Genomic DNA, 22,098 nt, shown 5'->3' with positions numbered 1-22,098 from the left:
TGTGCAGTGGTACACACCTTTCTCACAGGAACCTTTTCAGGTATTTTTGGCTTGTTTTGGAAGTTTTGTGAGCCATTTTAGGTAACAATCCTTATCTGGCACGTCCGGTATATACGTTTCCTGCCCCGATGATTGTTGGTGTTTGGGGGTCTTTGCGATGCGCGCCGAGCATTCTGGGGGTGGATGAGCTTCCGGTCGTTGCATCATCTCCAGATTCATATCTTTTGAAGCACGAGTGTGGGCCCGTAGGTGCGTGCCAATATGTGCAGCTTCGTGCCTGCAGTATCAGGTCCCCAGCATCAATTGTGACGTCATATCAAACGAAGAAGAAGAATTGTGACGCCCCTGTCTCCCCCTCCTCTCTCCCCCCTCCTCTCTCTCCCCTCCTCTGTCCCTCCCCTCAATTTCCCCCCTCTCACCCCCTCTCTCGCCCTTCTCTTTCCCCCCTCCTCTCTCCCCTATCTTGCACAGACTCTCAACCCGTCTCTCTCGCCCTTCTCTCTCCCCCTCCTCTCTCCCCTCTCTTGCCCCCCTCTCAACCCGTCTCTCTCTCCCTTCTCTCTCCCCCCTCCTCTCTCCCTTCTCTCTCCCCCGCTCCTCTCGTCCTTCTCTCCGCCTCCTCTCTCCCTCCCCTCTCTTGCCACCCCTCTCTCCCCCAAACTTTTTAGGCCCACAAGTTATTATGAAAGTTCATTGTAGTAGCTTGGGCCTGCCATCTGTTTCCTGTATTTAACAAACCTTCAGACAATAAAATACAACTTCCTCATTGTATTTTAGAATGTTGTTGAGGTGTGACTGTTGTTGCGCTGCATCGGCGAACATCTGACAGTGTGTGGCGGTTTAAAGCTTTCTCAAGTCTTGTTTGGGGGACAAAAGAATCACTTATAAAATGTCCTGATGGGTGGTCGCTCGAGTACCCTTATTTTCACTTTTTCCGTCTGTCTGTATGTATGTAATGGACAGCTCTGGAGGCCAGAGGAGTCAACCGATGTTGATGAAACTTGACAGGTAGGTTCATACCAGGATCTATTTCTATGCTTTTGAGTACCGTTGCTATGGACACCACCGTTACCTAGCAACGTGACTTTGAAATTTTTGAAAAATCATAAAAAATTTATTTTTTCGAAAATCAAAAATCGCCTTCAAGGCTTTTATGCGCACTATAATCAACCTCTTTGTCAAAAAATTTCAGCCCGATCCGTCAAAAACTATGATTAGTATGCAATTATGTCGCGACCACCCACGTCGCCTACCGGCTTGTTGTTATGGTTTACTCGTGTAAATGCATCGCAAACCCAGTACAGGCCGCCGTAAACACGTGCGAGGCTATTGTGGGGAAGTTCTGTTGAAATTTACCTTCATAATGTCTGATTTGTGATTTAATTACAAACCCGCGCTCCGCGTGAAGTTTCTGAAGGGAGGATTCGTTAGGATGTCAATATATCCGGTGTTCACAATGTGATTTATGGAATTTCTTTAAATACAATGTTTCTTACATTTTCTGTGTCAAATTCACCTTCTGAGGTAGTCAGCACGTGCAGAGTTTGGTTTTACATTGCACACGCTGTTTTCTATGAGTGGCATTTCGCCTCTCAGCGGGGACGGTCTGTCGACGGCAAACGTAATGGCGTCAGCGAATGACGTCATTACGCCTCTCAGCGGGGAAGGTCTGTCGACGACTGACGTAATGGCATCAGCGAATGACGTCATTACGCCTCGGCGGTGACGGTCTGACGACAAACGTCGTGACGTCAGCGAATGGCCGATGACGTCATTACGCCTCCCAGCGGTGACGTCATACGTCGCCATGCAAAAGAAAGTGAAAGTTAGAAAATCGCCAAAATTCCCAAACCTATCCGTCTGGTGCGATCTCACATAGCCCATTCATTAGACCACAGAGGACCCGCATGCCGAAAGTGGCGACAATCCGTCCGGCAGTTTCGGAGGAGAAACGTCCACAAAATATGGCTTAGCGAATTAATATAATAATTGTCTATAATACAACAGGTTATAAAAATCCGGTAATTACTATAAACACTGAAAATCGTATTTTTTTAATAAAAACTTTACCGTTAGTATGTTCGATTTTTTTTTTAAAGAAGGGTTTCATCGGTAAAGTTTATTCCGAATTAAAGTTTGTACAGTTTAATCCACCGGATTAAATCGGACGAGATAAACGATCATTACGTCTGGATCAAGTTGTTTGTGCTGTTGGGGTTGGGGGGGGAGGTGTGATCACGTGACCGTGCCCCTTTGGGCGTGATTATGTTCGTCACTTCCTGTCACCGTTTCTCCAGTTCTCTGTGAACCTTTCACTCCGGAGTGATAATGTCGCTTGTGGTCTCCGTAACCGTCGCGACAATGTACAGTAGTATATTAATGTCTCGAGTAGTTTGCAAAAACCTTTTGTATGACTGTTCTCTACCCCCAAACAAAAATAAATAAATAAAGGAAATGTAGAAAAATAATTCTTAAAACACGTCGCGCTGACGAACTAGTCACGTGGGAACGTCATCACTTACGTCATCACGCACGATACGGAACCGACTGACCGGGATGGAGAGTATCCTCAAGCGGGTTTACATTTCTCAAATATTATTGTTGTTTAGGTTTCTTTAATTGTATCGGCGTTTACATTATTCCTTTGAAGTGTTTGTGTGTTATCATCGCTACTCGTGATATTTTAGTGTTTGAGGTGATGTTATACATATCGATATATATATATATATATATATATATCGATATGTATATATATATATATCGATATGTATAACATCACCTCAAACACTAAAATATCACGAGTATATATATATATATATATATCTATATATATATATATATCGATATGTATAACATCACCTCAAACACTAAAATATCACGAGTATATATATATATATATATATCTATATTATGTACGAGATATATATATATATATCTTTATGCAGCTTGGAGTAATCATTGGAAAACGCCGTCGGTTACACTGTTACGTGTGTTTATTATGTTGTTTTATCTTCGTGTTCACGTGGTCAGTAATTGATAACTTGTAAAACGTATCGGCAGCAGTTGACAGTCAAGCCTGGCCAGCCACTTCGTGAAAGACTTGTGCCAGCCGACCTCCCCCCCCCCCCCAAGAGGATGTGGGATGAATCGTGCGTCGGAACCGGTAAAGTAGTGGCCGGTAAAGCAGTGCACGGTAAAGCAGTGCCCGGTAAAGCAGTGCCCGGTAAAGTAGTGGCCGGTAAAGCAGTGCACGGTAAAGGAGTGCACGGTAAAGCAGTGCCCGGTAAAGCAGTGCACGGTAAAGAAGTGCCCGGTAAAGCAGTGCCCGGTAAAGTAGTGGCCGGTAAAGCAGTGCACGGTAAAGGAGTGCACGGTAAAGGAGTGCACGGTAAAGCAGTGCACGGTAAAGGAGTGCACGGTAAAGCAGTGCACGGTAAAGCAGTGCCCGGTAAAGCAGTGGCCGGTAAAGCAGTGCACGGTAAAGGAGTGCACGGTAAAGGAGTGCACGGTAAAGGAGTGCACGGTAAAGCAGTGCACGGTAAAGCAGTGCCCGGTAAAGCAGTGCCCGGTAAAGCAGTGCCCGGTAAAGCAGTGCACGGTAAAGCAGTGCACGGTAAAGCAGTGCCCGGTAAAGGAGTGCCCGGTAAAGGAGTGCCCGGTAAAGGAGTGCCCGGTAAAGCAGTGCCCGGTAAAGGAGTGCCCGGTAAAGCAGTGCCCGGTAAAATAGTGCCCGGTAAAATAGTGCCCGGTAAAATAGTGCCCGGTAAAGCAGTGCCCGGTAAAGCAGTGCCCGGTAAAGCAGTGCCCGGTAAAGCAGTGCCCGGTAAAGCAGTTCCCGGTAAAATAGTGCCCGGTAAAGCCGTGCCCGGTAAAGCCGTGCCCGGTAAAGCCGTGCCCGGTAAAGCAGTTCCCGGTAAAGCAGTTCCCGGTAAAGCAGTGCCCGGTAAAGCAGTGCCCGGTAAAGCAGTGCCCGGTAAAGGAGTGCCCGGTAAAGGAGTGCCCGGTAAAGGAGTGCCCGGTAAAGTCGTGCCCGGTAAAGCAGTGCCCGGTAAAGCAGTGCCCGGTAAAGCAGTGCCCGGTAAAGCAGTGCCCGGTAAAATAGTGCCCGGTAAAGTCGTGGCCGGTAAAGCAGTGCCCGGTAAAGTAGTGCCCGGTGAAGTAGTGACGCGTTAAAGGAAAGGGGACAGCGCGACTGCAATAATATAAATCTCATGATGTTCATGTTGATGCCAAGATGGTCACATGACGCGAAATTCCAAACTACCTTTAAAGTTTGGCATCGGACTGTCTTTTCTGATGTTTGTGTACATTTTTGTGTTCAGTTTTGATATGTGATGGAATTGGTTGTTATTTCAAGAACTGTAAAAGCATGACGTGCTCGATTTGTATCCTTAACCTCGAGCAGAACACCTGTTTAACCTGAAGTTTGCAGCGAAAGAGCTAAACCGAAATTCCAAGAAATGTGACAAGGAAGAGAAGTTGGAGAAGTTGAAAGTAAAGAAGGTGAGCCTTTGGGAAAGGGATCTGCAGAAGGATCAAGCTGTGTCATGAAATGAATCCGTGCCTTTGTGTCCGTGCATCCCCGGTTTTCGTCTACACTGGGCCATTAGCCGTAAGCTGTATCGTGCAGTTTTGTTCCACTCATCGGGGGGGGGGGGGAGGGGGAGGGTCGACAAAACCTTGATAATATGATAGTAGCGAACGAAGTGAGCTTAATACTTAACGCGTGCACGTGGGAGAATAGGAAACAACAACACAATACCCCTGGCTATTTGGAATCCGTGTCGTTAGCTATGACTTTTTGCTTCTGGTTGTTGTTAAACGCTGTGCGGTGTATAAACACGATTGGGTTTTATTTCTATCTTGTGAATATTACTTGACGTGTGCACATGAGAGAATAGGAAACAACAAAAACAACACAATACCCTGGCAATTGTGAATCCGTGTCGTTGGCTATCACCATTTTGCTTCCGTTTTTTGTTTTGTTTATGGGTTTTTTTTGTCATGGGGAATGATGCATGCCGGGAGATCATGACCGGAAGTGTTTATTTATTCAATTATTTTTTTCCCAAACTTAATTTTATCCTTCCGAAAGTGATTTTTTTTTTCATGACAGGAAGTGTTTCTTTTGTATTTAACATTACCGGGAGTGATTTTGATACTGTTGCGAATTCGCGCCCACCGGCGTGCGAGCGGCCACGTAACTCGAATCGCGGCACGTCGCCCACCGGACGGACAATTCCGTCGTGACCCTCTCGGACTAACGCCGGGAACTAGTCACGGATGGGCCTTTCGGCCTCACCACGATCGTGCCAATTGGCCCCCCGCGTGGGATAGGGTTGTTCGCCAAATTCGACCTACCGAAGTACCCACACGGAGGGTAGACCGGGCGATCGCACCTCACCGCAGGTCGACTTCAGACACGGGCCACTTTAAGGGACCTGTTCCGTACTATCGGGATAACCGAGCGGTGTTATCGTCAACCTCGACGGTTCCGATTAATTATTGGGCGTATTTAGCCCACGACCAACCCTTTACGTGAAGTAAGATGGAGATTCAATTAAAGAAAAGACGAAGCGAAACGGGAAAAACAGTTCAACATGACGCACATTTATTCCGCGGCAAATGGAAAGCACACATATACAATTACAACAATTATGCACCAAAAGCAAATGTAAAAGAAACACAACAATTATGCAACAAAAGAAACACAATGCAGATCTACTACCGACTACGCGAGCACACGGCAACACTTGCACAGTTTTACTTTACAGACGGCGCAGACAACACATATACTCAAACGCAAAAGAAAAGGGCCACCCTCAACTACAAGGGGACCGACGTGGTCTGTGGCGAGACCGCGTCGAGCCTTCCCGTCTTGTGATGAGCCGCAAAATGGCCGCGGCGCCCCGACTCCGCGGGCCTCGCTGGCACTGCCTGGAATGGGGTGGGAACGGGGCCCCCCCTTTTCACACTATCTCAGCGCGGGGGGGAAATAAGGGGGGTTGTTGATGCTCTGGGGAAAGAGGATAGCTGGCTTGCTTAGGTCCCGTGACGAGCGACTCCACTGCGCCCTTGACCGCGTTCCCGGCTTCTCCTCTCTGCAGCTCCCCGACAGACTCCGAACCCCGACAGACCGACTCTGCTCCAGACCCGTCTTGGCTGCTGCTGCCACACTTCGCCGCCGCCACAAATCACCCAAGCCCGAAACAGAAACTCTCTCCAACTCGAGCCCGAAACAGAAACTCTTACTCTCTCGAGCCCGAAACAGAAACTCTTCTCTCCAACTCGAGCCCGAAACAGAAACTCTTCACTCTCGAGCCCGAAACAGAAAACTCACTCTCTAACTCAATTCGCCCCGCGCTCGGCGCTTTATAGTGCGACAGGAGAAACCATATGCAAATTCCCGGATCAGGATGAGCTCGGGGGCGGAGCCACGCTCGCCCATTGGATGGAGGAAAAGTGGGCGTGAATCATTCCTGATCCTCGAATTTGCATATATCGATTCTACTCCGACGCGCCTGGAGGCGGGGCCAAATCGCCCCGCGCTCGCTGATAGGACGGAACAGAAGTGGGCGTGAATCATTCCTGATCCAACTTCCCCGGAAAGGCCGCTTTTTGCACCTGCTGCTCGGCGTGCGCCCTGTACGAGTCCAGGATCGGTGCCCACAAGCGGTGCGGGAATGGCGGCAGAAGGAGGAGAGGTGAAGGTGGTGGAGGGTTTATTGTGGTGGTCCCTGGCGGTGATGTGATGATTGCGAGAGCGAGTTGTGACTGTAAAGGTCGTGGCTGTTGGCGTTGTTGTTGTCGTGAAGCGGCGTTGCGGTCGGTGGTTGTTGTGTGATGGCGGTTGAGACGTGGTTGGTTCAAAATAAAGATAGAACAGAAAAACGGCTATCTTAAAGGGTCGCAGCCCGAATGAATGACATTTATTCCCTCTAAACGATGGGTTTGGGGCTAACTACACATGTACTTACAGAGATATCTCACCTACGGGACGTGAATGGTGGTTTGCGAATTTCCTCAACCACAACACTACCCCCTCCCCTTTTTACAGACTCGTCCCGAGTCGTCAAATTTTCGTGTGCCATCATGTGTAGTTCTCCCCTAGTACGTTTTACCTACGGATCCCTGAGTGCGACATTCATGGTATTTGTGTCCCCAAAATAAATAACCTGAGGGCTGAGTAACTAACTAAACAAACCCACTCACACGGACGACTTAAATAAAATTGCCGGCGCTAAGACAGACATGCCGGGGGCGCACTCATATTTACAGTACATTTTAACCTTAACTTTACAAATTTTACACTAAACCATGGCCCAGGATCAATGAACTCTGCAAAAAGAAAGCAGTTAGCAGGGAGCCAGGCTGCTCGCATGCAGTCTCAGGCTCAAACAATGCAGGTGACAGGGAACGTGGCCGGCTGCTCACACGCAGTCCAAGGCCTTCCCTTTTTAAAATGAACCCAGTGAACCACAACGGTGCATGGGCTGCACAAACGCAGTCTCCGTGCTAGCTCAAGTGGCACACGCAATGAGCACAACGGATGGATGGATGGATGAATGGATGGACGCAAACACGGTGCACGGGCCGCCACTGCAGGCCCGTGTTGTAGCTGCCAACAGGGCAGTTCTTGCAGCTTGCAAACTGTTGCTTGCTGATCCTGGCGCACATGGCAATGAACAGGGGGGGGGGGGGGGGAAAGCAAAATTGAATGGGGGCTGGTGAACAGGGGCAGTGGGCATGGCAAAGGCGAGCAGGCAACACAGCCTGCAGAATAAGGCCGCTGCAGGTAAACACAGCCGGCAGACGAACTGGCCGGCACAGGCCTTGTAGTAAACAGCTGCAGACGATCCGGCCGGCACAGGCCTTGCAGCAACACAACAGCTGCCGATGAAGTTGGCCGGCCTCTTGCCGTGCAGTGCAGGTTGGTGGAAGGGGTGCGGTGGTGCTGGCCACTCGGAAGGCGGGCTCGGACCTCCCCTACCGTCTCCCTCCCACCTATCGCCTTTGTCTGTCACTGTCTATACCCACCCCCTTAATTTGTCAAACCCAATTTAGCCCCAACTTATTTTTTTGTTGTTTTTATTTTTACTTCCCCACTATAAATTGTCCCCTAACCCCCTTTACTGTCTCTGTTCGGCTAACCTATCCTGTCACCTAGCCTACTCCCAACCCCTACGTTCCCTTCCCGGAGGGGAACAAGGGAGAGCTAGCATCCTGTGTCGAGGCCCAACTGAAGCCTCAGGATGGCCTCCCCAGACTTCAGCGATCTCACCCAAAGTGGGTCCAGCGGCCCACAACGAGAGCGAGGGGATGGATGGTGCGGAGGGGTACACCTCCTAATCTACCCTAACCATTTAACTGTTAAACTACCCCGGGGCTTTCAACAAGCGCCTCGCGCTTAAACTATTGGTTCTAAAAACCCAGATTCCCATCGCCTGTGTTGGTGTCCTCTTAAATTTCGGGCCTCGCCCCTCAATTTTCTTTTCGTGCCCTCACACGGTCTCATGGCTGGGACGCGTGGCTCCCTTTGGCTGGCACGACCCTCTGCCAATTCCCCTACGATGGCACCCCCGGGCACTACACTGCCTCCGAGCCTACCAGCTCCCTAAACACCGGGGAGTGCCCCCCATGGCACCTCCCCTGAAACGCACGCGTGGCAGGCTGGCTTCCCGGGCCCCTTTCCGAGGGTCACCCGTGCCCACAACACTGCCCACGCGGCTAATGGCGCCCCGGGCCCCCGCACCAAGCAGACGCACCCGTGCCCACTATGCTATCCCGGCCCCCATGGGCCCTTGGCCTACTACGACCGACTAGCCTGGTGCCCGGGGTACCCACTCAGCGATACTCACCTTTCGCAGCCACACTCCCAGCCAGTCAACAGGGCTCCTGCACCCCTCCAAACTGGTTTCGAGCCTACACTCCCACCAACAGCAAAACGACCTCCATTTTTCAATTTGACTAACCCACTAACTCAGTCTACACTGACCCCGGGGGTCCCTTGGGCGGGAGTCACTCCTCCCCCCAATCACTCATCGCACCATGCATTCCCCATTCGCTCCATCCACACAGACCCGCTGGCCTCACTCACTCACCAAGCACATGTACTCACCTCACAACTCTTCAGCACACACACTGCTGAACTCTGCCATCCTTATAACTACATCCCCTAACTCGTGCTCCCACGTCGTCCCTTATACTATAGCACATTCCTTTTAACACTACGGAGCTAACTACGTCCCCTCTACACACTCACAAGTCTGTCCATGTCCTCAAATCTCTAAAAATCATTTCCCATCCTAAATCTGGCTACAACCCCTCTACCTAATCCATTCCACGGGCTCCATGAAGACTTACCCCTGCCCCATGGAGCCGGTCTAACTAAGCTAACCCTTCCCCCTAACTAGTTTCCATCCTGTGCCCAGGTCAAGGGGATCATCCACCCCTTGCCTGGGGAATCCTGTTCACCCGAAAGCGAGGCTTGCTTTTTTTTTTTTCCCCCACATGCGCAGCACCAGCGCGGCAACTCACAGCTCGCGCACTTTGCATCTGCCCGTGACGTCATGCAGCTGCACGTGTACCTCGTCCCTCCTTGGACAGTACCATCCGGCAGGGATACCCCTCCTGCCGGATTCCAACCCCAGCCATGACGTCACCGTTCGCATAAAAAAACAAGCCCCACGTCTCGAGGGGTTCCCCACGCGAATACATGTGCCCTGCCCGTTGGAGTTGAACACACCTGCTCGCGTGGAGAACCCGTCCGGTCCAAATCCGAAATCCTGCCTAAACTTTGTCCGTCGCGGGATCGGCAACATTCACCGCGCTCGTTTCCGGACCGGGCTTCACTGCCGCAAGCGAGCACGTGGGGGCCTCGTACGTTGCACAGCATGGACCTCGCGCTCGCTGCTGGGTGAACCCGGCACGGTCCCCGAAACAGCTACAGCCGCTACCCGGCTTTTGTCCCTCTGTCGCCGTCGTCTCCATTCAACACACGCACTCCTGCGTGTTACAACGCTCACACTCCACCCCATTACATTCACACCGGGAGACGCGGCTGCGTGCTCCCGCATGCCAACCGTCATCTCCCTTACACACAGCGACCTTGCACACGCTGTCTCTCTCTCACGCATGCCATACTACTCACACACGCGGGGGCACTCGCCCGCGGTGTCTCACTTACACACGACGTGCTGGGAAGCACGCCTTTTGGCACACTTGCCACCACACCACTCACACATGGGGTCGCTTCCACACACGGGGACGCACTCACACCTTGCACCACACACACCCGGACAACCACACTGGGGATTCGTGTCCCCACAAGGGTCTCCGGGGCCTCTATACCCCCCAAGCTCGGCGTGCACCCGTCCACAGCACTCCTCCCCTCGACCTCGCAAAGCACGACCGGACCCACCTGGTCGTGATTCGCCTCAAGGGGGCATACTCCCTCCCCTCGTTCCTGGAGGAGGCTATCTCGCTGCTCACACCGGGTCTCTAACCAGTCCACCAGCTCACCCCCATTATCCTCCACTACCTCCGTGTGTGTGTGTTCGTCTCTAACCCCGTCTTCATCGTGTAGTCTTCCCTCTATCGTTCCCATCTCCCGTGTCTCTGTACATTTATTAGTTTCTGTTGTCCCCTCGTGTCTATTAGTCTCTGCTTCTTTCTGGCGTCTTTCCCTTATCTTTATGTAGGTCAACCTTGCTTTCTCCTTAAGTCGCTCCCGTCCTTCCCTCTGTTTCACTCCTTGCTCTTTCACGATCTCCGCGTACCTCATCCTTGCTTTCCGTCTTAATTGTTCTTTTCTCTCCCTCCCAATTACTTTCACCTCCTCTCTTGTCTCCCGTGTCTCTATACATTTTCTCTCCTTGTTCCTTATTTCTGTCTCTTCCTGGTTCCTTTTTCCTTCCCATCTGAGTCGTTCTTTCTCTCTGAGCCCCATTAGCTGTTCGTTCTCCCTCCGGAGCTCCTCAATCTCCGTTAACTCCAATCTCGCTCTCCGTTTTAGTTGTTCAATTTCACACTCATATAGTTGTTGTTTTCTCTCCCACTGTTCCTCCTGCTCTTTGTTTTCCAATCTCATTGTTTCTTTCAATTGGCTCATTTCCTTCCTGTGTTTCATTCGCTGTTCTCTCACTACTCTTCCTCGTTTCCTCTCCTGTCCTTCCTTCTCCAGTTTCATGGTTTGCTTCATTTGGTTAATCTCCTTTTTGTGTTTCATTTGCTGCTGTCTCATTACTCTTCCTCGTTTCCTCTCCTGTCTTTCCTTATCCAGTTTCATGGTTTTCTTCATTTGGTTCATCTCAATTTTGTGTTTCATTCGCTGTTCTTTGTCTATCTCCTCGTACTCCAGCCTCAGCTTTTCTTTCAATTGGTCAATCTCAGATTCATGTTTTTTTGTTTTCTATTCCATTGTTCCTCTCGTTCTTCCCTCTCCAATCTCCTTGTGTCCTTCAATCTCCTGATTTCTCCTTCCTGCTTCATTCCTTGCTCCTTCAACTTCTCCTCGTATTCCAACCTATTTTTTTTTCCTTTTGTCGTTCAGTTTCAAATTCATACTCTTTCAGTTTTTTATTCCACTGTCTCTCTTGTTCCTCGTTCTGCAATCTCATAGTTTCCTTTAATTGACGGATTTCTTTCTCCTGTCTCATTCCTTGTTCTTTGTATTTCCTATTCCACTGTCTTCCTTGTTCCTCATTCTGCAATCTCGTTATTTCTTTCAGTTGGCTGACTTCCTTCTCCTGTCTGATTCGTTCTTCCATCATTACTCTTTTTTGCATCTCATTCTGCAATCTCGTGGTTTCCTTCAGTTGGCTGATTTCCTTCTCTTGTCTCATTCCTTGTTCTTTCAGTACTCTTTCTTGTTCCTCATTCTTTAATCTGACCTTCGCTTCCAGCTGTTCGATCTGTACAGTGTGGTTCCTTAACGTTTCATTCTCTGTTGTCGTTCTTTCTTCTCTCACCATCCTCAACTCGTTTTGTAAATCCCTCTTTTTGTTTTGGTGTTTCTGTAACTCAGAAGCTTTCTTTTCCAATTCCTTTCTCATCTCCGCACACTCCGACTTTGCTTTGGCTTCTAATTGTTCAATCTGCTCAGTGTAGTTCCTTAACGTTTCATTCTCTGTTCTCTTCCTTTCCTCTTTTAACATCCTCAGTTCGTCTTTTAATCCTCTTTCTTTGTTTTCATGTTTCAGTATCTCAGAAGTTTTTGTTTCTAATTCCTCCCTCAATTTGCGTGCTTCTTCACTCATTTCATCTCTTCTTTCCACCGCTTCCCTCCTCAATTTGTCCCTTTTTTTACTGTATTCATTTAGTTTTTTTCTGCCATTCCTTTCCCATTCTAATCTCCCCTTCCAGGATTTCTCTTTTAAACTGGCTTGCCCTTACCTCTCGCTTCAGTAGTTCCAATTCCCCATCTTGTTCGCGTTTTTCCTTTTCGAGCTTTGTTTTCCTTTCTCCTTCCTCCCTCAATTCTCCCTGCAGTTCTTCGAACTGTTCTGACTTTTCCAGCAATTCCTCCGCCCTTTCCTCGAGCTGTCTCTCTCCTTTTTATCTTCCATTCTAGGCTTTCTCTTTCCTGATTGCCTGTTCTTATTTCTTCCTTCAATTGTTCCAACTCCCCATCGTGTTCACATTTTTTCTCTTCCAAATGAATTTCCCTCACTCTCCCCTCCAGTTCTTTGAACCGCCTTGCTTCCTCCAATAATTTTTCCATTAATTGTTTTACTTCCAAGTCGTGCTCCTTTTGTTTCTTTTCAAGCCCGGTTTTCCATTCTTCCTCCCATTGTTTCCTTTCCTGGGAGATACCAATCTGCTGTTCCTCTATTCTTTTGTTCAGTTTGCTCTTCGCATATTCCAACTGACTGGTATAAAACACTACCAAATTCTTTTTCCCACAAAGTTTGTCGACTCTGTTGGCCAAGTCATGTTTTTGCCACCGAATTCGTGCCAGTAAATCGTCCAATCGCTGTGTCCCCCCGTACACGTATTTTTTCTGAAGCGCGTCTGCGTGCCGTTGCGACTCGTCCACTCCACTTTGCACCTCCTCTATATTCTTCATAACGCTTCACCTTTTCCAAGACATCCCCCAATTGTGCCTGAAGCCTGCCAATGCTCGCATAGTCATCCTGCCACGCCTGCCATGGGACATGCCGTGACCACGTGCCTTGAACCGGTGACTGGGAGCTCACGCCTCGTGCTGTGCCATTAATATCAGGCCGCTCCGTGCTGCGCTGAGGTGCGATCGCGCTGCCATTGTGCGACTCCGTTTGCCGGCAAAGTTCGTGCTCAAGCTGCTCCCACTGACCACAGTTAGTGGTGGGGTTATAATTATAAAAAGAACCAACCTGGGCCATGGATCCTACATGACGACACATACCTAATACCCCCGGCTCCCGCTCGCCTTGAGACGCCATCTTACTTCTCGTAAGGGGTTAATTTAAATCGCTCGTAATTTGGAGGGAATCGGGGGTCGCTCCTCTCACCCCTGGACCGATTCCCGTGAATTTAGCTGGAGACAGGAGAGCCCGTTTTCCCACTCTCCGACACCAGTGCCGCTAGGAGGGGGATGAGTTTGTGTCCCACGACCTGACACCAGTGTTGCGAATTCGCGCCCGCCGGCGTGCGAGCGGCCACGTAACTCGAATCGCGACATGTCGCCCACCGGACGGACAATTCCGTCGTGACCCTCTCGGACTAACGCCGGGAACTAGTCATGGGTGGGCCTTTCGGCCTCACCACGATCGTGCCAATCGGCCTCCCGTGTGGGATAGGGTTGTTCGCCAAATTCGACCTACCTAAGTACCCACACGGAGGGTAGACCGGGCGATCGCACCTTGCCGCAGGTCGACTTCGGACACGGGCCACTTTAAGCGACCCGTTCCGTACTATCGGGATAACCGAGTGGTGTTATCGTCAACCTCGACGGTTCCGATTAATTATTGGGCGTATTTAGCCCACGACCAACCCTTTACGTGAAGTAAGATGGAGATTCAATTAAAGAAAAGACGAAGCGAAACGGGAAAAACAGTTCAACATGAGGCACATTTATTCCGCGGCAAACGGAAAGCACACATATACAATTACAACAATTATGCACCAAAAGCAAATGTAAAAGAAACACAACAATTATGCAACAAAAGAAACACAATGCAGATCTACTACCGACTACGCGAGCACACGGCAACACTTACACAGTTTTACTTTACAGACGGCGCCGACAACACATATACTCAAACGCAAAAGAAAAGGGCCACCCTCAACTACAAGGGGGCAGACGTGGTCTGTGGCGAGACCGCGTCGAGCCTACCCGTCTTGTGATGAGCCGCAAAATGGCGGCGGCGCCCCGACTCCGCGCTCCTCCGCGGGCCTCGCTGGCACTGCCTGGAATGGGGTGGGAACGGGGCCCCCCCTTTTCGCACTATCTCAGCGCGGGGGGGGGGGAAACAGAGGGGGGTTGTTGATGCTCTGGGGAAAGAGGATAGCTGGCTTGCTTGGGTCCCGCGACGAGCGACTCCACTGCGCCCTTGACCGCGTTCCCGGCTTCTCCTCTCTGCAGCTCCCCGACAGACTCCGAACCCCGACAGACCAACTCTGCTCCAGACCCGTCTTGGCTGCTGCTGCCACACTTCGCCGCCGCCACAAATCGCCCGAGCCCGAAACAGAATCTCTCTCCAACTCAAGCCCGAAACAGAAACTCTTACTCTCTCGAGCCCGAAACAGAAACTCTTACTCTCGAGCCCGAAACAGAAACTCTTACCGTATTTTCACGACCAAAAGGCGCACCGTGCCAAAAGGCGCAGTCTCAGTTGTGTGTGCCGTTCCTGTATTTGACACACACATAAGGCGCTCCTCACGATAGGGCGCGGGTTTTATATGAATATCCTCTACTACGTACGTCCGCCGTACAACAACACACTCACACAAGCACACAAGTGTGCGTATTTAAAAATAGATCGGGAGCAAAATTGAGTTTGGTTGTGCTTTATTAAAGTATTAGTTACAAAAATACTAAAACAATCAAATACCGGTAATAGTCTTTAATCAAATCCATCGAAATCCTCATCCTCTGTTTCGGAATCGAACTGCGCTAAACCCAACCTAGCAGGTCCACCTTCCTCGCCGTCAGAGTCACTTTCTGCACCGTGCGGCTCCTCCGAAATGATGCCGGCTTTAGCGAAAGCTCGGACAACAGTGCCAGCAGACACGTTAGCCCAGGCATCAACAATCCAGTGGCAAACTGTGGCGTAACTCGCCCGGCACTGCCTTCCACCCTTTGTGAAGCTGTGCTCTCCTTCGGTCATCCACCGCTCCCACGCCGCTCGCAGCCTCACTTTGAACGGCCGGTTCACGCCGATGTCCAGCGGTTGGAGTTCCTTTGTCAAGCCTCCCGGAATCACAGCAAGCGTAGCGTTCATCTGCTTCACTTGTATTTTCACGTCGTCGGTGAGATGAGCACGCATAGAGTCATAAATCAGGAGCGAAGGTGATGCGTGGAAAAAACCACCCGGTCTTCTTACATACACCTGCCTCAGCCACTCCTTCATCATTCCCTCGTCCATCCAGCCCTTTTCATTTGCCTTGATAATGACGCCTGCTGGAAACGTCTCTTTAGGCAAAGTCTTCCTCTTGAAAATTACCATCGGCGGCAGTTTCTGTCCATCGGCGTGGCAGCCAAGCACAACAGTAAACGAAGCCTTCTCATACCCCGTTGTGCGTATCGCCACCGTGCTGGTTCCCTTCCTCTCCACCGTGTGACTCACCGGGATGTCGAACGTGAGCGGCACCTCGTCCATGTTGGTGATGTGGCTCGGCTGGATCCGTTTGTCGCAGATGTGCTTGCTGCAGTAGGAGCGGAAGTTTTCCATCATTTCTTGATAATCCGCCGGACGTTGCTGCGCTATCGTAGTCCTGGTCCGGATGGAAAAATGGCACCGTTTCATGAAGCGAAAGCACCAAGACGGACCTCCGTGGAAATGTTCGATTTTCATTTCCTCCGCTATCGATACTGCCTTCAGTCGGATCGTGACCGTCGAAACGCTCCTCCCACTTGCTCTTTGCTCAACGATCCACTGCTCAAGTCTTTCCTCCAACTCTGGCCACCTCGCCTTGTTTCCACGGAAACTCAGCTGCGTCTTCTTCACCTGTCGCAGCTCGTTTTCCAGCTTCCTCCACTTTCGAACCATCGACTCGTTGATCTGGAAATTCCTCGCCGCGGCTCGATTCCCATGTTCCTCCGCATAGCTGATCGCCTTCAGTTTAAACTGAGCTTCATAAGCGTGTCTCTTTGCCATTTTCGGGGTTGTTAAAACAGCAATGTTCTGCATACCGCACATACCTGTTCTTTTATACATAAGCCACGCCCACATTTACCCCCAGTTCTAATGTTCACAAATACGTCCGCCTTACAATGACGACACACAAAGGGCGCACTGCACTATAGGGCGCGTCGCACATTTTGACAAAAATCTAAGACGTTTATATGCGCCTTATAGTCGTGAAAATACGGTACTCTCTCGAGCCCGAAACAGAAACTCTTCTCTCACTCGAGCCCGAAACAGAAACTCTTCTCTCACTCGAGCCCGAAACAGAAACTCTTCTCTCACTCGAGCCCGAAACAGAAACTCTTCTCTCCAACTCGAGCCCGAAACAGAAACTCTTCACTCTCGAGCCCGAAACAGAAAACTCACTCTCTAACTCAATTCGCCCCGCGCTCGGCGCTTTATAGTGCGACAGGAGAAACCATATGCAGATTTTCGGATCAGGATCGGCTCGGGGGCGGAGCCACGCTCGCCCATTGGACAGAGGAAAAGTGGGCGTGAATCATTCCTGATCCTCGAATTTGCATATATCGATTCGACTCCGACGCGCCTGGAGGCGGGGCCAAATCGCCCCGCGCTCGCTGATAGGACGGAACAGAAGTGGGCGTGAATCATTCCTGATCCAACTTCTCCGGAAAGGCCGCTTTTTGCACCCGCTGCTCGGCGCGCGCCCTGTACGAGTCCAGGATCGGTGCCCACAAGCGGTGCGGGAATGGCGGCAGAAGGAGGAGAGGTGGAGGGTTTATTGTGGTGGTCCCTGGCCACGGTGACGCTTGGAATGGCGGTGATGCGATGATTGCGAGAGCGAGTTGTGACGGTAAAGGTCGTGGCTGTTGGCGTTGTTGTCGTGAAGCGGCGTTGCGGTCGGTGGTTGTTGTGTGATGGCGGTTGAGACGTGGTTGGTTCAAAATAAAGATAGAACAGAAAAACGGCTATCTTAAAGGGTCGCAGCCCGAATGAATGACATTTATTCCCTCTAAACAATGGGTTTGGGGCTAACTACACATGTACTTACAGAGATATCTCACCTACGGGACCTGAATGGTGGTTTGCGAATTTCCTCAACCACAACAATACTCTTTCCGGAACTTTTAATTTCTTTTATTCTCGACTTGAAGTGATCGTTTATTTATTTATTTATTCAATTATTTTTTCCTCAAAGTTAATTTAAACAAAGATATCTCCCACATCATCAAAAAATAATAATTTTTAATCATGATTTACATTATTTGTTCGCTGATCCCGAATCCAGGCCGAAGTAACCGGAAATTGCATCAAAATCATCAGCTGTGCGGCGCTTACACGTACCACGGTATAGTTGGCAAGGATACAGTTGTGAACAAGTTTTATGTAAAGTCAGAAGCGAATGTAAGAAGAATTCTACTTTTGCTTCTTGGCTTTGCCTATTCCATATTATATATCCAAATACATACGTATCCAAAAGTTCTCCACTCAAATAGCCGCAGTTATTGTGTATTTTCATCTTGAAAATCGATGCATTCCCTGTGCTCTCTCATTTGAATTTTCTCCACTCGGATCACGTGTGGGCCATGTGACGCCTCGACAGCCAATAGATCGGCTGACATCGTATGCAAATGACGTCAGACTGCGTACCTACCAACCCGACCGATTCGCGCCGATTTTATTAGTCAGACATACCGCATTTGGAAATTGTTATTGGAAAAAAATAAATAGTTGTGTTTTTTTTCAGTTTTGCGTTCGTTTCTCACTGCCAAGATCGTATTACATGCGGCTGCTTCTACATTCTACAAAACTCGTGCCTGACCTTGATTTCTTATCTCGTCAGCAATTGGTTATTGCTTCCAAATTAAGCATGACCAATGGGCCGAAAGGAAACAGCGGGCATTCATTTCAAGACAACTCGCCATTTTCCATTCATGATCAAAGACTGCAGTTAACAGAGAGTACTCATCACTTCAGTGCATGACAACAATGCAAACACCAGAAAAGAAAAAAACCAACTTGCTGGATCAACAAGTTTAAGCCAAGTTGGACAACAGAGTTCAAGTGTATCAAGGCTTCGCGTAAAGGAGACTGACATGCCTTCTGTGATATGTGTCGATCAGACTTCTCCATGAGTCATGGGGGATACAAGCTGTCACTGAACAGGACAACCAGAGGTCGAACAGGGAGCTATTTGTCGGTTTCCAGGCAATGCAGCTCATTGTGAAGAACGCCCTAGAGGGGACCAGTGGAGTGACGAAATTCAGAGCAGAGGTCCGAATGTTCTACGTTGGTTCCCTGACCTACATGACGGACAAATTCCCATTCCAGGACCCTTTGATCAGGAATGCGGTCATCGTGGACCCAGCCTCCTCCAAGACAGCTTCCCTGCAGAGCCTACTTACACTGGTTGAACAGCTCCCTGCATCTGTTGCCCCAGAAGAGAACAGAGATGCGCTGTGCAGAGAGTTCTGCACATATCAGTCAGATGTCACCCTGCCAGCATATGACCCAGATGAGAGGGTGGATGTGTTTTGGGCAGCCATGGAGAAGATGACTGACCCAGCCACTGGCACCAGCCAGCCCATTTACCCATCGCTCTGTAGACTGGCCAAACACGTCCTGCTGATTCCTCACAGTAATGCCTACTGTGAGTCCCTTTTCAGCATGGTCAAGAAAATTACAACTGATCAGAGGAGCACGTTAGGATGCGGCAAGGTAGGTCACGCCAAGTCAAGCGTGCATAAGGACAGCCATGGCGTCAGAAACGCTCTGTGTGGTTTGCTGGCAGGGAAGATTAACATCTTCAAGCCGGATGGAGTCAGCTGCTTCTCGTGGAAACCAGATGCCGACCTTCTTAAGAAGGCCAAATCTGCCACCTACCAGGCTCTGAATAGCTAAATGTGCATCTTAACTGTTCAAACCTGAAAACTGTAAATATGTTATGAAATCAGAGTGGCCAGTCATTTCATTCATAAAGATGTATCAGTGAGTTTATGTAAACTCTTGTGTACACGTATGGGCACATACATGTAGAGCTTGGATAGTGAGTAATTTATGGAAACGTGACTGATGATCATGATGTCTTAGAAAAATAAAAATTGGTGAGTAGATCAACCATGTTAAGTTTTCTCTTTTTCACTCTAAAAAATATGTTCATATATTTCAGCTAACTATGGTCTCAAAATGCAGTAGATTGCACCATTTTGCTTCATTTTTTTGGAAAAATTTCCGGGGAACATGCCCCCGGACCCCCCTAGGGACATGTGCCACTGCGTTGCATGCCAGCCTACCCCATTTCCTTCAAAAATGGTTGGCAGGTATGAGACTGTCAAGTGACCAGCTAAGTTGTCCAAGATGGCAACTTTCTGCAGGGAGGAAATCACCGGTAGCTGATCGGCGATTTATCGGTAATTTTTGATGAATATGGCCAGTGAGGTCCCCAGTGTATTATTCACCAGGACAATGTAGTGAACTAAGAAGTCAAACGTTTTACGTCTGTAAGATGGGATAAATAGAGAGAAAGTGTCAACAAATGGCTCGTCTTAGACGGTCATGAACGACGTTTGGCCGAGAGTGCACGAGTGTATGTATGTAATGTATGTAATGCAAACCGGCCGTATGTATGTAATGTCCGGCTATATATGAAGCTGTCCGAGGCAGGGTCAATGGCATTCATTCGATGGGTTGATGCGCTGGCGTTGCACAATGGTTAGTCCTCCCGCGCAGGCACTCTCTGCTAAACGTCGTTCGTAACCGTCTAAGACGAGCCATTTGTTGACACTTTCTCTCCATTTATCCCATCTTAAGGCCCAGTCACACCTTGACGTTTTAGCCAGCTTATGCCGATTTTTGGAAAATTTGTGTAAAACGCTGGTACACGTCGAATACGTTATGGGTAAGTTTTGATAACATTGAGAGCATGCTGAAAAACACTACCATACGTCGTTGTACTTTTCGGTTGTCCTCAAATTTTCCATGCTTGAAATTTTAAGACTTATGCCAGCGTATGACTCGTACGTTCCGCATAACGCTGGCCATAAGTTGTAGGCACGTCACGCGATCGTTGACACGCGTTACTTGTAAGTTACTCTGAAGTCGAAACACGTCGAGGTAATGTTTAGCCTACCCGAAACTTATTTATAACCTATGAGTTACGTGTTGTACTCACGTTACGCGATCGGTGACACACATCGACACACGCTACTTGTAAGTTACTCATAAGTCGAAACACGTCAAGGTAATGGTTAGCGTCAGTGTTCCAGACTCCCTGGTTTTATATTTTTTATTTTTTTTTTCTTCCTTCCTTTGGTATGATGGTGATTTTGACACTTCAATTTCTAGTGCGGTTATAATATAACATAATTAATAGGCTGCCGCTCAACGATTTAAATCATAACCGCACTGTACACTGAACACCGTCATACCGAAGAAAAAAAAAACTGGGAGTATGGAACACTGACGCTAACCATTACCTTGACGTGTTTCGACTTATGAGCACCTTTCAAGTAACGTGTGTCGATGTGTGTCAACGATCGCATATTGTGCGTACAACTTATTCCCATCGCATGTGGAGCGTGTGTCGTACGGCAAGTACGTCGTAAAATTTTCAACATGTTTAAAATTACAAGACGTACTCCATTTAATACGACGTATGATAGCATACTTTAGCGTTCTATTCACGCATACCAAACTTACCCATACCGTATTCGACGTGCGCCAGCGTTTTAGACGCATTTTTCAGAGGTCAGCATATGCTGGCAAGATCGCCAAGGTGTGACTGCGATGTTGACACTTCCATTTCTGCGGCGGTTATGATTTGAATCGTTGTGCGGCAGCCTTTTAATAGGCTACGCCACGTGATCGTCGGCGATGCGTGCAGCGCGCTATGCATAAGTTAGACTATCGTTGGGCAGAGGTTGTGAAGGCCGACAACAGGTTCAGCATTCGTTGGTATAAGTTATCTATAACACAATGAAACGTTCTGTGTCCGTTACTAATACGTTATGCATTAGACCAAGTCGTTATGAATACGTACGAATCTTTAAAAAAAACATCAAAAGTTCAACGTAAGCCAGCGTTTTACATACATTTTAATACGTTGCCATTGCTGGCTAAAACGTCAAGGTGTGACTGGGCCTTTACAGACGTAAAACGTTTGACTTCTTCGTTCGCTACATTGTCCTGGTGAATAATACACTGGGGAGCGTCCTCACTGGCCATATTCATAAAAAATTACCGACAAATCGCCGATCAGCTGCCGGTGATTTCCTCCCTGCAGGAACCTGCCATCTTGGACAACTTAGCTGGTCACATGACAGTCTGACGTAAGTTGCATACGATGTCAGCCGATCTATTGGCTGTCGAGGCGTCACGTGGCCTACACGTGATCCGAGTGGAGAAAATTCAAATAGGAGAACGTGGGGAATGCATCGATTTTCAAGATGAAAATACACAATAACTGCAGCTACTTGAGTGGATAACTTTTGCATGCGAATGTATTTGGATATATACTATCATATTATCAAGGTTTTGTCTACCCCCCCCCCCCGATGAGTGGAACGAAACTTGATTTTCAGGCACTTCCTGAGCCATCGCTGATGGCCTACATGTCCTGCGCTTCACTTGATTAGATCGTGACCCTGATCAGAATTCCAACCATAACTTATCTGGGGTGTAGGACACAAACGATCGAACCCGCCATCTGTTCGTTAGGGAAAGGGTGTGCGGCATGATGTGGAGGCGGATTAACGTACCTTTGGTGGATATCCTGTAATCGAGAGAAACAGCATTTCATTGCACACCTGCA

The 22,098-nt window shown here is 49.0% G+C and overlaps 1 protein-coding gene across 1 annotated transcript in view; it reads left to right on the top strand.

Annotated features, from left to right (window-relative positions):
- The first annotated feature begins 2,284 nt into the window (after positions 1-2,284).
- CHMP1B (charged multivesicular body protein 1B) overlaps positions 2,285-22,098 on the top strand; it is a 48,882-nt gene continuing 29,068 nt past the window's right edge. The window contains exons 1-2 of the mRNA XM_085852830.1: positions 2,285-2,563; positions 4,406-4,503. Coding sequence (XP_085708956.1) covers positions 2,557-2,563; positions 4,406-4,503 — 105 coding nt within the window. The 5' untranslated portion in view covers positions 2,285-2,556. The remainder of the gene's footprint in view (positions 2,564-4,405; positions 4,504-22,098) is intronic.

This window comes from Eptatretus burgeri, chromosome 2 (genome assembly GCF_056783735.1).
Source record: "Eptatretus burgeri isolate ZD-2024b chromosome 2, Ebu_testis_v1, whole genome shotgun sequence".
Lineage (NCBI taxonomy): Eukaryota > Metazoa > Chordata > Myxini > Myxiniformes > Myxinidae > Eptatretus > Eptatretus burgeri.
This window is presented reverse-complemented; position numbering and strand designations above follow the sequence as displayed.